The sequence below is a fragment of the Vanessa cardui genome, chromosome 9 (genome assembly GCF_905220365.1).
Source record: "Vanessa cardui chromosome 9, ilVanCard2.1, whole genome shotgun sequence".
NCBI lineage: Eukaryota > Metazoa > Arthropoda > Insecta > Lepidoptera > Nymphalidae > Vanessa > Vanessa cardui.
This window is the reverse complement of record NC_061131.1, coordinates 3,102,440-3,120,565: the sequence shown is the minus strand read 5'-3', so window position 1 is coordinate 3,120,565 and position 18,126 is coordinate 3,102,440. Positions and strand designations below refer to the sequence as shown.

The 18,126-nt window shown below is 31.0% G+C and overlaps 1 protein-coding gene across 1 annotated transcript; it reads left to right on the top strand.

The window, feature by feature from the left end:
* Nucleotides 1-6,170: 6,170 nt before the first annotated feature.
* Nucleotides 6,171-14,655, top strand: LOC124532432 (IQ and AAA domain-containing protein 1-like). The gene is made up of 20 exons (XM_047107336.1): nt 6,171-6,254; nt 6,427-6,593; nt 6,839-7,050; nt 7,352-7,550; nt 7,761-7,895; nt 7,957-8,068; nt 8,267-8,415; nt 8,797-8,956; nt 9,060-9,227; nt 9,736-9,884; nt 9,984-10,137; nt 10,206-10,309; nt 10,539-10,684; nt 11,073-11,230; nt 11,819-11,921; nt 12,807-12,930; nt 13,210-13,329; nt 13,650-13,722; nt 14,128-14,246; nt 14,652-14,655. The coding sequence occupies exons 1-20, from the start codon at nt 6,171-6,173 to the stop codon at nt 14,653-14,655; spliced, it is 2,640 nt and encodes an 879-aa protein (XP_046963292.1).
* The last annotated feature ends 3,471 nt before the right edge of the window (nt 14,656-18,126 follow it).

Sequence of the window (18,126 nt, the reverse complement as noted above, 5' to 3'; positions counted from 1 at the left end):
GCCTTCTATTAAACTATTTGAAAGAAGAAACGGAAAATGCACTTGAATTTATATTTGGTTTGGTTGCTAGTAAAGGTTTAAATTGGCGAGGCGATAAGGTCTATGAGATATACGGAATAACTGACTTCCATCATATTTTATAGGATTATTCGTCTCTAAATAGTTTCCTATACTTATATACTCAATAGAGCAATGAAAAACGAGCAACGAAAACTATGATTACAATTAATCCAAATGAATATCCAAAGTTCTGTCATCAAGAAAGATTCATTCGTATTTTTCATATAAGTATTTAAAATAGGACGACAAATATGTATATGAACAACGTGGTAACTAGTTACTGAAAGCACATACATTGGAACTTTCTGTGCTGTGTTAGTAATTACCATTTTTATGCGCCAGCCATAGAAACTAATATGTTAATATGAGTGGGTGATTCCTACCCAGGAGAGCTTGACCAAAGCCACCAAACTTCAGTAACTCATACAATGTCTCTGAACGCAGATTTTCAGAGTCAGTTAAAGTAATCAACATCTCCGAATAAATTTCAATTTTATCGGGAGAGGATTAGGAGATTATTATTTTGGGACGTAAAATTGAAATCTTGTCAGATACTTTATTATTAGTAGAATATACGAGAGAATACTTCCCAAAGTGGTATTAAGCAAAAATGTAGACCGGGAAAATGTAGACCAAAACAATACGAATATGTTTCATGCCATGACGCGTTTCATTTACTGTTTTGATAGATTTTATTTATGCGCAATGTTTTGACAGTGCATACCAGTACCCCTGCTGAAGTTTGCGTTGTAGCAGCCATCTGGCCAATTTCTAGAGTTATGACGTTGCAGTTTTCATATCGATATTTTGCTTCAACGCTGATCAGGAAATAAGATACTAAATCAAATTAATCAAGTCATAATTTCTATTTATAAACACTTTCTTAAATCGAATATGGTTAGAATTAGTAAAATTGTTCAATAAAACTTAGTTTCCCTGGACATTCATTCTTATTCTATAATTGGATGGCATTATTGTACAGTTCATTTTACACATACTTTTTATAGATAGACTTCGACACATTTGACTGATCACCATGACAATGGGTTATATATTTGAGCACGGAGAATATTGTAGCGCAAGTTGTATCAGATTACTTTACGAAGAAATTTAATGTGTGTACTACTAACTAGTAATATATTACTAAACAATAATATATATAATTATAAAACACCACTACTAGCTTGAATTACAAACTCATTTTCTACAGTCATATATGTTTACATAATTTCTTTCAACATTAGTAGCAGAGCTATTGATAACTCAATTAATATCTCACTCGTGAAATATTGAATGCCGATTAACGCTGATGCTTCTAATAATAATAAAAATATGTGAAAGTAAGTATTAGTTTTTTAACATAATGTGTACTGACACTTCACGACCATGTTCTGCGGTGAATTTCGAGTTTGTTCTTTCCGAATACATTTTCAACTATCGAACTTCTCATCTTATAATACACAGCTAGATATGAGAAACTGACGCGACGTATACATATTCCCAAAACGCCCGTCAACATCACCCTTACTCTATATTTTTGGGTATATCGCATTATATCGTCCCAGCGGCTGCAACTGAACACCGCTAAATAAATTCACGTTGCAAAGCAGCTTCAAATGTTATCAAGTTTGAAGTTAAGCGACACTAAATATACTTTATGTATATGCAGAGTGAATTTTTCAAATCGACGACAAAAGCCAATTTTGAAATTACAATTCTATAGAAAAGTGGTCCAAAGATTCTTGCGGCAAGTTTTAGTAAAACTTAGATTTTTGGAGTTCGATATTTTGACACACTATAAACTAAATTTCAGTGTTATATTTTAAGAAACTGCGTCATAGTTCTGCGATCGTACTGTGATAATGACGATATTTAGGTATCCATCGTAAATGTTCAATATAATGCTCAACTATCAAAACACATCTGTGCATTATGATTGTACCGAATATCATAATATAAAATTTAAAAAACTCAAGCCGTTTTTTTCTGAGAATATTTTTAATAATTATAAATAAAAAATGGAAGCCATAACAATCCTCACATATTTTCCATACGAACTGTTTTTTTTATTGTAATTATATAATAGGCAATAAATATATCTATAGTAAAAAGTAAAAAAGTAAAGTAACAGCCTGTAAATTTCCCACTGCTGGGATAAAGCATCCTCTTCCATTAAGGAGAGGGCTTGGAACATATTGGAATGCATATGTGGCAGAATTTCGATGAAATTAGACACATGCAGGTTTCCTTTCGATGTTTTCTTTCACCGCCGAGCACGAGATGAATCATAAACACAAATTAAGCACATATATAGTGGTGCTTGCCTGGGTTTAAACCCGCAATCATCGGTTAAGATGCACGCGTTCTAACCACTGGGCCATCTCGACTGCAATACATATTTCTAGTTAGTGAGAATTACTACTAATATATCTATACTAGTGATGTGCCGGATATCCGTATCCGTATCCGTATCCGCGGATATTCGAGGCAGAAGAAAGATCCGTATCCGTATCCGAATCCGTTACTTTTTGGCGGATCTATCTGGCGGATCTATTTACCTTATTAATTTTAAATTTATAGATAATATATTCCTTGAGGCGAAGGGTAAGGCGTACTAGCGACGCCAGTTGCCGAGATTGTGACGGTCCACAATTACTTAAAAAAGATTCGGTTTATTAGCTAACAATTTCCAGCAAGTGGCGTCGCTAGTGCCTTCGCCTTTAATAGGCCATTATTAGGTAGAAATAAAAAACTATTAAATTCAATACGGATATTTTTTTATTTCTTAAAATCAAATATTTGACTCCTTTATGTTGCAATCTTTGGCGTAGTTATCATATTTATCATTTATCATTAGTTATCATACCAATAGTATATAACTTCAAGGTTCTAAATAAACTAGCTTTTTAATGAGATCAGTAGTATAAAAAGTTATGAGATCACTTTTAATTAACAATAAAAAAAACTTAGATCTTCGTAATATTTTAAATTCGAATTAAATAATTTTTAATCAACAAAACTAGTACTGCGTGACACATACAGTGTTAATGTTAGATTAAAATCACAATGACAATTAATGAAACTTTAAAAAATTAATAGTCGTAATTGAAATTAAGTAATGGTATATTATATATCAAAAAGAGTAATTTGGCAGCTTTGTCCCCCAAAAGTCTGTTACGATGAGGATTATAAACAATTCCTGCTGCACTGAAAAATTGCTCACTTGGAATACTTGTTGCAGGTGATGATAAATATGTACGAGCAATGTGACTAAGACCTCCAAACTTTTTAGTGTTAATTTCCCAATACTTTAGTTGGTCTTGATCTCTTGGTAATCTCTTTTCTGACATATATTCGATGAGCAAATTAGCTTTCGTATCTGATATATGATTTTCAGATTGCTCGTCGTCATCATCACTATCTAACATATTAGCAAAAGACTCTTCGAGGCTCGTGCAATGTTCTTTTCTAACAGTAATTGATTTAACACTGATTGTGTAAAAAAGTTAAGATCCGTATCCGTATTCGTATCCGCGGATCTTGACAACAAATATCCGTATTCAGATCCGTATCCGCGGATCTACATTTTATACGATCCGGCACATCACTAATCTATACATATAATAAAAATGGAGTGTCTGTTTGTAATATTAAAATAGCCCTTTTTTACTCAATACATAATTAGGTATTTTTACACAGTACATGTACCAAAATAATATTTTTTGCTATTTTTGTCCGTCTGTCTGTCTGTCTATTTGTTCCGGTTAATCTCTGGAACGGCTGGACCTATTTTGAAGGAACTTTCACTGGCAGATAACTGATATAATAGTAACTGAGGCTACAATGTATATTTTTTTTGTTAAATTCAAACGCGTACAAGGTCGCGGGCACTGCTAGTAATAAGTTAGAAACGAAAATTGTCGCTCCGAAATAAAAAAGAAGAATTTTCCGGACCAACATAAAAAAAATACAAACTAATCGAGACATACACAAATTATATAATGGATTTCACATTTAAAAAATAAAGGATACAAAGTTTATAAAACGCATTATATTCGTATATCTTAAAAGCAATCTAATAGTTATGTTTTTAAACACGCATTATTGTATAAAAATTAAAACATCAATTCCAATCAAGCATTACTTTTAACTCCATAACCTTTATGTAGAAACAATGAATTAAAAAAAAAAAGAATAATAGTGAATATTGATTGGAATGTTACTCGAAAATGTTTACATTCCATATAGATGAATTTATTGAACGTTCAAAGTCCACAGTAGCTCGTGAAATGATGATTCGTAGTTCTCTCTGTATACTGTTATATTGAACCTTTATGCTACGTTCTTGATAAAAAAGTATTTCTTTTTCGATTCCCGGAGGCGTATCGAATTTTTATAGTCTCTTACGGAGATCAATGTAAAAATTCCATTACAGTGTCGGTTACCTTTAGGGAAAATTGAAAAGACGATGACGCGTCTTAAGTTTAAAAAAAATATAAACATATATGTATTGTTATTATATACTAGCAACTCGCTCTATATTCAATTCTCTATAGTATAGACACTCACCATCTTTGCACTTGATTTTCGTATCATTTGCCTTCAGTAATCACTAATTATTTATATGCCAAATTTCTTAGCTATTGGAATTAACTGGTCACTTTGTTTATGACATTTGACCTCAATGCATTATTTGCTGTATTGTCGTATATCTACGCAGATAAACCAAGAGCAATTGAGCATTGGACGGCAATAATCGAAACCTTAACCGAAATATAGCCTGTGTACTACGAAGAGTGATGTGAAACATAAATTTAAAAAAAAAACCTAATAAAAGCTAATCTCTTAGATATCAAAAATATGTTTCTACGGTTAATTTACTTTAAAGTAATACACCTCTAAAAAAAACAATCTATATTAATCATCGCGAAACATTACTTTCAAACGAGAAAATATCTAAGGCAATACACTTTTACGACAGGCAAACAAAAGCGCTAACATCGCTTGAGTGGTGATAAAAGATATGTAAACGACGACGCGGGTGTCATTCGCAGGGCGGAAGACTTTACTACTTCCGCCGACAAGATGGCTGACATTCGCGGCAGGAAACTTTGGTGCCAGATAAAACACCTCCTGAAAATTATAGGGCGGGCGAGGTTTTGATTCAACTTTTATAGTTATGGTACTGCGGGTACACAAGCTGTTACATTGAATGCGATAAATTATTTTGATAAGAAGATTATTATAATGATTATATTTATAATGATATTATATATCCTCTAAAGTTACTGAACGATAAGTATATCTAATCTATAATTAAGAACTACAAAAAAAAATCTTTTTAACGATGATTTAACAATAACATGATTTTAAGATTAAAACAATAAAGAGAAAACAAATTTAAAAGACAACGATCACAAGTAAGATTGTAACAGTAATTTGTAAAGAAAAACACTTATATTAAAACTACATGATATAGAAATTAAAAAAGACTTAGTGTTTATAGCGGTACTAAATCTCCTGCCTTAGTAGATAGACAAAATTTCCTATTGAAACTGATTCAATCAAATCAAATCAAATCAATTTTATTCAAGTAAACTTCACAATGAAGCGTTTTTGAATCGTCAATAATCAAATACTACCACCGTTTCGGAAAGCAGCTTCTAGCGAAAAGAAACGGCAAGAAACTCGCATAGTTGCTCTTTTCAAATAAACACATTTACAATGCTGTTATTGACAGTAATTAGCGTCCTATCATGGAACCCGAGCCTAACTCCAGGCGTTTCTTTCTAAAAAGTACTCTTTTAATGAATAGTATGATTTATTTATTAATTTAGTCTTAATAATATTTTTAAATTTTGAAAATGGTAAATTGATTATATTTTCCGGTATCTTATTATATATGCGTATACCATTACCCAAAAACGTTCTATTTACCGTATGCAAACGGAAACTGGGGGTTACAATCTTCAACATCATATATAATTTTTATTATTTCGTAGGCGAAATCATGCCCATTGGTCGGTAAGCTATATCGTAACCATCTGGATCAATATATGCAGATGCTTTCACTATTAAGGTTTATTTATATTTTTAATTGAAAATTTAAAATGCCGTGTGATTATTATTTCAAGAAATGGAAATGTACTCTAGTAAATTTGACCAAGATTGTTGAACTTGATCTTGAATACCAGGTATGCATTTTCAACCATTTCTGCGGGACTTTTCTACTATAAATAATTTCATATGCTGGTATGATTGTTTTGTTAAAATAAACACATAATTTAAAGCATTTTTAAAACTACCAAAACATGTTACCTTTTAATTACCTTATGCCTTGTAGGTACATTTTAATTTTATTTTCAGGAAACAAAAATTCACGACAAACAAATCTGTGACGCTATCCAACGGTTGGCTGGAATGCTTGGAAGTTACATATTATGCTACAATGACGCATTGGACTGCTTGCAACATAATTTGCAGGTTCAAAAGACAGAGTTTATTGCCGATGTGGTGGAGAAAATTGTGACTAGGTTAAATATTTGCAAATATTTTGTTGTTTATTAAAGACAACTAAAACTTAAAAGCAAGCACACGGTAACTACTGATTCAGGGTAACGCTAGACCTGAATATTTATCAAAACTTATTAATGTACTTAACATACTTTTTCAAAAATAATTGTTTCTTTAAATCTGTTCCAACCACAGAGAGTCCTAGTCGTGATGATTTGAACAAAAAATCGTAACGTTTAAATAACATTTAATTTTAATTTAACAGAATTCTTGAACTCAAACATCAATTGACGAAACTTGAAGGCACTCAGTTCCAATTTTTAACTAATGGATTGATTGAAAGAAAGTTAACGCCTTTTGATGCTGAGTTTTTCAATATTCCTTCAAAATACGAAAGACCTGAAGTTATTAAATTGGCGATAGAGGCAGCTTTTCGAAGAGTCGAAGAATTAAAAAGAGCAGAAACAGAAAGTCATGGTAATTTAAAGAAACAAATCAAAAATATTAAAATACATTTTAATAATCAAATTAAATTATTATTAAATTATTCTCGTGCCTAGATAAAACATTATATACTAAGTTCTTATCATATATGATATAGAATATATCTATATGGTATAGAATTACACAAAGACTTAGTCCTTTATTAAAACCCCTTCAATCTTCAACACCATTCAGTAGCAATCAGTAAATTTTAAGACATTATTCTTTTAAGCACAACACAGCTAATTATCAGACATATGTATATATATTTTTGCATAATCGTATGACTTTTCAGATAATTCAGAAAATGAACAAAACCCTCGAGATTGCTTATCAGAGAATGTTAATTGGTGGGATGAAAATGAGACAATTAATGCAAATGAACATAAAGGAATTAATGTCACTAAAGTATATGAAGTTGAAGAAAAGTTATCAGCAGAAACATTAAAAAGAAGAGAAATAATAGCTCTCATACAAACTCATGAAAGAACAAGGTTGTTATGTTACTTTTAAAAATTATAAAAGCCTTAATATAGTACTAAAAAGTATAATATAGTTAAATATTAACAACATGTTAATACCTTACTGCTGACCAAAGGACTGACTGACTGACTGACTCTACCTTTGAGTAGAAAGTTATTATTGTATCATTGAACTCATTTAACATAGGTAAAGTTACTGATAATCTTTTGTACATAATTAAGACAAGTGGTACGAATAAATACGCAACAAAAACAGAAGAGAGAATTATGGGAGAAGGAGCTGAAAGGCATCTTGAAACCTCAAGCACCATTTGATTTAAGAGAGAGAAGTGCAAAGATGATACAAAGGGTTCTAAGGTAATGCGGTAATTTTCTTAATAAATCAACATATGATTTTATAATTTAAATTAAATTACAGATACTATTTTGTACTTAAAAGAAAGAAGATAAGAGAATGTAAACGCGATGAACTATTGCATATAAAATTCTGCGACAAATTGAATACTGAACAATCTGAGTTAGATAAGCAGGTAAATTTCAATATGTCTACTAACTACATAAAGGTAATATATACTCACTTAAAAATATATTCAGGTGGTATATATTGTGGTACCGTCGTTAGGTACTTCTGATTTTCCATTATACTAGTGCTTTAGCTACTTACATTGGGATCAGAGTAATGTATGTGATGTTGTCCAATATTTATTACTATCTAGTATTATATTCAGGTGGACCCAGAATACTATAAATTATATGAAAAATGCGTACAACAGAGAGAAATCAATTGCTCTGAATATAAACAGAACTATTTGAAAAAGAGCGGAGGTGCTATAGCTGAGGATTTTCGAGATTATATCAGGGATTGGTTTCAAAAATGGTATAAACTTTTATGTAGTAATATGCATGTATAATTACAATATTTTTTTAAAAACCACATGTTGATTGAACTGGAAACCTTAACTTACAGGTATTTTACAAAGGTTAATTACTCTTAAAACTCAAATATTATCTATAGCGGTAGAATAATAATTTTTTAGCTGAATAGTCAAGTCTACCACCACTAACTATATGATATATAATTTTTTTATCAGCACGTACCTATATTAAAATGTGAAGCCAATCAAATTAAGCCCAATTCAGTAAGAAATAATATTTCAAACAACGTCTTTAAAAAATGGACCACATATCAAAATAAACTAGATATATTTTAAAAAAAAAAAATCATTAAATATTTTTTTAAAGAATATCAATTTAATAGGTACAAAGAAGCCAATTTTTTTAATGATATTCCTAAAGAGAATCAAGGCGGACCTATTCTGATATTCAAAGAAGAAATGCCATCACCTCTAGAATGGCTAGACGATTATAAAGAATATTTAGAAACAAAAAAAGCTAATAAAAACAAGACGACATTACAGGTAAAACTATTTATTAAATATGAATACAGATTATATTAAATAAAAAACATAACTAGTTTTTATTAATATTTTCTTATGAAAGAGTCTTAATTTACATTATTAGTTAAAATGGGAAAAAGAAGCAGGTAAAGAAGAAGAGATGATGTTAAAAAGAGAAGAATTGAAAAAAAAGAAATCAGAAGCAGCCTTGCTTAAGAAGATGATGAAAAATCCAACATTACATCCAGGATACCATTATCCCATGTCAAAAAAAACTAATAACATACTTACGGTACGTTAATTTTGCAGCTTATTTTACTTTTAAAAATTAGCTAAAGATATATCACCTAATAATATATCAAATTTTATTAAAACGTATCTACTATATTTGGAAAAACTAATTTTAAATAAGTAAGTTTAGGATAGTGCTGAATGCATCTAAATACACACTGAAAAACCAGTAGTATCCTATCTATGTCTGTATCGTGTCGCAGGATCGTTTAGCTCACCCATGTAGCTAGAGACGTTCCCGGGCAAAATGAGCACACAGCACCAATGCTTCCTCTCCGGATTTCCTCGATGTTGCTTTTCTTTCTCGGAGCTTTTTCGGAGAAAGACCATCTCCGTCTAAAATCCAACTCTCGTAGCCAACAGTGATAAAGACAAGTTAAGTAGTGAAAGGTCTCCGCTGATAATTTAATTGCCGCCAAGGAATGGCGCGTGAGCTTCCACGCGGCACAGTCCATCAAGGTGTCGCACTCGGGACAGAACTCTTAAATAAGATATTTATTATTATGCAGGCAATCCAAAATTATTATGATCATTGGTCTAATATTGACGACGGAGAAGCGATCGAAGCTAAAGAGAAGTTTATCCAGAATATTGATGAGGAACATTTGTGTATGGAAACTAAATTGAAAATTTGTAACTCCATTATTACTGACATGATGTGAGTTTTCTTGAAATAAATATGTTTATATATTAATAAATAAAACTAAAGCAAAAAGTATAAAAGCAATTTGGATAAATTTAAATATTTATTGTGCAGGGAAGAACTAAAGTTATTAAGAAAGTCTTTAAAATTGGAATATGAAAGAAACGAAGAAGAAATGCCAAATCCGAAAAAAGAAAAAACAAAACGAAAAAAGAAAGAAAGAAAAATTAAAGGGATAATCAGAGATGATCTGCAAGACATATTAACAGTTATAAATTATTTATTAAATAAAATAAGTAACTTTTTCTACATAAATACGATATAATATTCTTTTAGGATCTCGCTAAAAAAGGTTATTTAAAAGAATATCCAAAAATGAATTTTGAAAATTTCATTGGTGATGTAAACTATGCTGGTGCTGATTTAAGATGTGAACTACTGTAAGTGTACTTTATTTTTCGAAGCGTATAGAATAGACTGTAAGTCCTACTATTTGGCTAATGCCTCCTCCTTTCTTGTAAATAAATTTTCGAGCTTATTCCATTGCGATTTAATGGACACACATGAGGCAGATTTGCTCACGATGTTTTATTTCGAGCACGAGATAAATTGTAAACATAAAGTTCCTGGATTTGGAACGCATCGGTCAAAAATCCCCCTATTTTTTAGATCCACTGCACCCTTTGGTGGAGAAATACGAGCAGTATGGTGGGACAGATGCCGAGAAGTGATCCACGGCTTTAGAAGAATATTGTTGGTAGGGCCTCGGGAAAGTGGGAAGACAACTTTGGTGCATATTATGGCTACTGTAAATGGTTATGTATATTCATTAACAACTAGCCCTTTCCCGCGGTTTTGCACGATAAATTACAAACACAATTTCGCCCCTCGGTCATAGCCTAATGTTACAATATTATAATCTATCACATGAATAAACATTAAAAAAAATGTATTGAACTGGTTAGATCATCAGCGTCAACAAAACAAGTAAACAAAGTCTTCAAATATGTATTTAACAGTGTAAATTCAGAACAAAATATGTTATTAAAATGTCTACTAAAAATATTTATAGTAGGTACCGAAACTAGAAGTTTATACAACAGAAGTTTGATATCGATGTTTCACATTATAATATAATATTTATTTTAATACTTTTTCTCTTAAATAAAGAAATTTCCTTTATAGATTTTTTTTTTATTACAGACGCTGCTCTATACGAGCTAGACCCATTTAAAATTGAAGTCGAAAATACAAACTCAGAGTATTTAAAGGAGTTAATTAGTTCTGTAGTATCGTGTGCAAAGATCACCCAACCTTCAATCATACACATAAGATATGTTGAACGCCTTTTTTATACAAAGGTATTGTCCTGAACGAGTATGTTTTACTAATCAGTATTTTTTAAAACTAATTAAACAAAAATAAGTATAAATCAGTCAGTCATCAGACAATTACAATCCACCATACTCCAAAGCATGCCAAAGCTCCCGATTCTCTGCATCCCCAATCCAACAGGATTTCATACACCTTTAAGAATGTGGATAAAATTAAATAGAGACGATTAATTGTACCTGCCAGAAAAATGATCGATGTGTATAACTCTAGAGGTCTAGATAGGTAAAGGCACAGATTTATTAGAGAAGAGTCACTGCCTGAAACCTCTATAATAATAGATACTACATACTTTAATTAGTTAAATAATACAGACACTAAAAAAATATTTATATTTTATATTTAAAAGATTTTACAGACTTTATGTATCCTTTATTCATTATCGAGTTTCCAAATGTAACATTGTTTTCGTTTTACTCATTTATTTTATGAAGAGTAACTTTAATTAAGTATTTATTAATAACACTTAACAAGAAGGTCGTGAACGAAGCATTGGGTATGTATAGGTTTACATAATGATTATATTCATTTTACTATGATTTAATTTCTTAACATAGGTCCCGAAGGAGGAAGCATATAAAAACTTCGGTCTAATAAAAAAGTTCTTCGTTCGAAAATTATTTAAAGCGATCGACAAACAAGATAACATCACTATAATAGGTAAAACATTTCCATTAACATTTATACAATTATACAATTTATGAAACAATATAATTTTAATATTATTGACATTATTGCTAATTATTAACATAAATTAAATCAAAGATTTAAAATAATCAACACAATTTGATACTAAATAAAGTCTAAGTGGTAAATTCTATTTATAATAGAAAATTGACAATAAATAATAGCTATTATAAATACTTGTAATGTGTAATGTGTATTTTAAGTATAGAACAACAACAACAAACAATAGCCTGTAAATTTGCCACTGCTGGGCTAAACTTCTCCTCTCCCTTTGAGGAGAAGGTTTGGAACATATTTCACCATACTGTTCCAATGCGGGTTGGTGGAATACACATGTGACAGAATTTCTATGAAATTTGACACATGCAGCTTTCCTCATGAAGTTTTCCTTCACCGTCGAGGCCGAGATGCCTGGATTTGAACCCGCAATTATAGGTTAAGATGCACGCATTCTAACCACTGGGCCATCTCGCTTCCTTTTAGTTCAAGTATGTCCAGACAATTTATTTTGGACGGATAACACAGATAAGTTCATATTTCTCTCCTTTAATAATCAATCGTGTCTATTGAGGAACATGAATTGTAATCCTTAAATAAATAAACACCAGAGGGTTAAAACTAGCATATCTCAGACATCACACAAAGCTGTTGGTCCTGTGATTGAAATAAGAGGTATAAAAAAGAGCGCCGATATTTACTAACCACACTCGCACTTATGGACTGTAACTGTCTTGGAAATAGATAATTGAAGATTTACTGAGAAATTGTAAACTTTCAGAAATCAACGAATTTTGTAATCCTCAATCTTCGTAACCACAACATTTTATCCCTTAATTTGCTTATCTTAAATTTCTTCAGGAAGTTGCACAGAGCCTTGGATGACAAAGAGTAAGCAAATGATAAAAACGTTCAATTATGTTTTACCTTTGCCCGAAACAAATTATTCGACAGTGTATCTCATACTCAGGAACTGGGCACTCACGTAAGTATTTTATAAAAAGATCTATGTAGGACGATAACAGGCGATGAAGTCTCAGTCTTGCTCAAACGCTCAATTGATTTGATTTATAGAATTGGGTAGATTTTATATAGACCATTTTTCATGCAATAAATTTACAGAAAAACCAACAAGTAGTTTACCTGATAGCAAGTGGTAATATTATCATATAAAACTACCAACACGCATATCATTACAATCACATGTAACAATCACCTTTGTTTTTTCATATCATCTCATTTCGTTTATTTATATATTTTACAGTAACCGTACAGTACCACATAATTTGGATTTTCAAAGTTTGGCACGTGTACTTCGAGGATACCCGTTTGGGCACATCGTAAAAAAGTTGGACAATTTTCTGACAGCTGAGAGAATCGTACAGTAAGTTGTAATATACGGCCCGAGACTATATTTAGCTTTGAAATAGCTTTGTTTAGAAAATGTAACAAAATATCTATATGTAACTAGCTACCCATCCCGACTTTGTATTGGAGACATAAGGACTCTATTTATTTTAATTTCGGTTGATAAAAAATAATTCTGAAACCGGTTCACAACGGCACCTGCAATACAAATGAACCATCCACCCAAATATTAAATTTAGTGCAACTATTTACGAGGAATTTAGTGACATACGTACAGAAAAGTAACATAATATTAGAAGATTAAAATTATAACTTTCAACTGTCTTTTATTTTCAGTATAGCGGCTTACGGTTTAAACTCACGAGATGTTTATAACTTCTTTTTGGAGGATGGAAATGATAATATAATTGTAAGTTGTTAAAAATATTCCATTAAGTTAATAATTTTCTTGTAATTACTTTTCTATTTGTTTAAAGCTTTATATAAGAATTAACAAATGTTAATGTCATTTTTACTACTTATAAAACAAAATGGAACTTCTACAATAAGTTAACTAAGCAACATGGTAAGTTATATAGTAACTCTTTTTGCTAGAGCAACGTTAATTTTAACCGAAGATTAGTCATTTGTCGTAGGTACGAGTATATTTGTCTACATGTACCTACTATATTTGTGTCGCGTTCGGCGTAAAAACACTCGCATGCATCAAATGAAATTCTGCCACATAACGGATAAAGCTCCAAAAGGAGTAGCTGTAACCCAGCAATGAAACATTTACATACTGTTACTTTACTTTATTTACATATTTCCTTAGAATTACGAAAAATACTTGAAGTGGTACAATGACAAAACTCACTGGGGTCAATTAGAAAAAAAATGTTTGAATGAGCGAAGAGAATTCAAAATCCTCGTAGAGAAATGGAACGAAAAAATGTTAAAAAAGAAAAACGATGCTTAAAAGACAATTAAAATAATTCCTTTTTTATGCCTTTTCTTCTAACACCTTACCTATGCTGATGTTTCCCAGCCTATTTGATTACTTATTATTTGGTAATCTCTCTCTCTCTCTCTGTCTCACTAATTAAAAATACACTTCTAAACTAATTAAGTACAAAAACTCAAAATATATTTGACTTGTTAATTTTATTTCCTTACACAAAAAGAAACGGAGTTTGAGCGGATTCCAATCGAAATTAAATATCATAATAACCTGCCAAACATCAAAACACACTGCACAAACCCAAATTAAATAGGATAAAACCAAGCAATGGTAATACAAAAATTAAATAATATGGGTCCATGTAACATAATAAACGTTCATTTCGCTGTCATCGGCAGATAAGCGAAAACGTGCGTTCAAATAAGAGGATGGAGTGTCAATTAGATGCAAAGGGTGTATTCGGCGATTTTTACAAGGGGTCGCGGATTGTAGCGGCTACGCTGATTCTGCGATTTAATTTCTTTGTTACACAAAAATGCCAACTCTTTGAAAATATAATGTGACCAAAATTTATTAACAAAATAAGTTACTGTTCATTTTTTATTAAATCTGTAAATCGTTGTGCTTCGAATTGATTGAATAACGTGGAATTGATTTATTTATATTATTTTGATTATTATATTTTCTTTTGCGATCTAATACATCTTTCTTCTTCTAATAGGTATATCCTATCTTGTAACTAAATATAAATACTTAAAACTACGGAATCAATTGATATGTCGCACATACTACATATTTGATGACTATTCGTTATAATATACATTATACAATGAATAAAATAATCCTCTATTGCTGTTTAATCATCCTAATTTTTTAAAATCTTCCAAACGGGAGGTAATCAGTTTTTAAACCAATATCACGCACCAAGTAGAAAAATATAATCCCACCAAAAATATTAAATGTAAAAAATGCCAAGTCTCTCGATGCAGTCTTTCCATCGTAAAAAGTTTTGAGATTTCATAGAAGCCAAGTCCTATTAAAATTATTTTGTAGTTATAAATAAACATTTAGTAATTGTATCAGTAGTTTTCTTTATATTATATTTATAGTAAAATGAAGGGTACCCAAAAGAAAGTAACTGGTCCAGAGAGGTTACGAATAAAGAAGCAGAATGAAGAAGGCCTCAGAGGCTATGATCGCGAGACAAGTATACATATGTATATACACGTATACATATGTCATCATATAAAATAAAGGTATTTTTTTAATTCCTTTTAATTGTCTTCACAGTTTCCTAAGTCAATTAACATATATCCTAAACGTGTACAAAATAATGTAACCTCTACTCATATACCCCTTTTAATATTCGAGCGGCGTATTTGAAATTAATTTGAATCGTTTAAATATTTTCAGTATACTGCTGCGGTCGGTCGGTCGGTGCTATTATTATTTTTTTAATTCCCTTCATTACTTTAGATTTGTCCCTTGTTTTTCTCATTCTATTGTTGCTTCTGAAGGGATACCTATGATGTCTTTCTGATATAAACAAAAGTTTAACGATATCTAAAATGAGAAGTAAGTTTTCTTTACTGTATTACATGATTATTTTACAATTCGATGAAGCAACTACGATATTCTAAAGTCTATACTCCAGCCAAATTCGATGTAGAATGTTTAATAACAAAGCGTTGCTTAGCAACCAACGTCAGGCAGATGCTCAAAACATTTTTAGAAATATGTAAAACAATTATTTTTGATATTAATAAAAATTAAAATTGATGATGAATAATAAAATATTTAAGACAAAGGACTAAGCGCATTCTTGTTTATAATTATAATACTTATGATCATCTGGAATAATGTAGATTTTAAAATGATACCAGAAATTACCTCGTAGTTATATAATTCGCTTTATTAACTTTATCTATCGCCTCCCAAACGACAGGTCTCATTTAGATTAATTTTGTGTATAGTTGAATGGATCAATGGGAGGTTTGAGATTACAATTGCTCTAATACTGGAAAAAGCAGCGTCTGTTGGTATGCTAGTGTATTAGTATGTTTTTTAAGCATTAATATTTTATACTTTATTAGGAATGCGCGATAAGTATACATTTTTATTTAAAATTAAAATTATACGACTAAAAATATACACCACCAATTACGAAGATGCTGTATCGCTATTATATACCTTCCTAAATCTGCCAATTGCTTAAAAAACACTCCAAATGTTACAAACCTGCGATTTCTTTACGTCAATATTAAAATATAGGGTTGTTAGTTTTGTAGTAATATTATAGTGGTAATTAAAGATTTTTAAACTTTTATTTTAAGCAAATTTTCATATAAATTATGTATTGACCGGCTAAATAATTTTTTTGGATTCTGTATTAAATTAAATTTTTTGTGTTTAAACAGGAAATTGTGTTATAATGAATATAGTTGTAATTTTAATAATTATTATTTTTTATTAAGAGTGTATCAACCCTAATTATGATGACACATGGTTTGTTTACTAAAATTCCAGATCGAATGTGGCTGGAGTATAGTTACGTTAAATTTTATGTCATATATAAAGATGCATAAATATGTGTTACGAGAGTAACCTTAGCCTTCTATACGGTTTTATGACATTTGATTCTATATCATAATTTATATCACACTACTATTGCATATTTTTAATATAGCAGGAGCTATTGAATTTACTTTATTATATACAATTATTATTGTAATTAATTGATCAATAATTTGTAAAACTGTAATTAATATTATTTTATATGGCATAGCATTTACTACTGGCATGTAACACTATTTCTTATTTTAAATATGATTGAGCTGTCGTTATAAAACAATTGGACTATAGCGTGGGGCATTCTAGAAAAAGATAGAGACATTGAAGCATCATTGTAAAACGATAATATTATTTTGGCCATCCCGAACTACTGAAACTACATTTCAGAAGTCGGATGACCATCACGGTCACAATCACTATGTCCAACTTTAATTACCTCTACGGCCGACGAAACGAAAAAAAAACTTTGAGGCGACGTAAGAAATTTCTCTGCTGAAAAGAAAACGGATTGCGGCTATAGATGATGAAGTCACAAGGAAGTTTCGACCAGAAAAAAAAACTTGCATTACAAACTGCTTTTCCCCGATCTACCGACTTCGTCGAACAATTGGAATGGATGTTAGATGTCATGTTAATAAAACGGCTGGCGAAAATTCTTCAGCAACGCGGCAACCGATCCTGCTTAAAGTTTGCTGCTCTTATCGGCGCCTTGGAGATGAAGCGTGTGCCTGCAAAACGAATCTTCGATGCGAGAACTGCCAATGACTGGGCTACGTGACCTCGAGCTGCTGGTTTGCATCTTCCTCATCGTAACAACAAATTAAAAAAAAAGGTGAGAGGCGTATTATAAGTTATAGTAAGACACAAATTAGATGTAGCATCGGAACATGCAATAGAATGAAAATAAAACCGATTAGTGCTGATTTACACAACCGATAGAAATAGCTCCCTATCGCGCCATTCGACGCTATTCGTCATTATAAATTCACACGTCAGAGAAAGCAAGTGCATGTACATCGACGCGACAAATTGACAAATATATTAGGTCATATGATATTAGAAGTAATTACGTTTGTGCAAAGATCATATTCGCCTGAGAAATAAATATTGATAATTGGGGATATCGTATTCAATTCGGATGTGATCGATTTTACGAATTTTGCCGATGCGACATCTAAGTTGTCTCGTACTATACTTACAATGTATTCCGAGATATGTATAAAAAAAACATATCAGTGATCTATCTGAAAAAAAAGTCTGTGTGACAAAAAAAATGGTCTGTGTGACAAAAACAAAAAAATA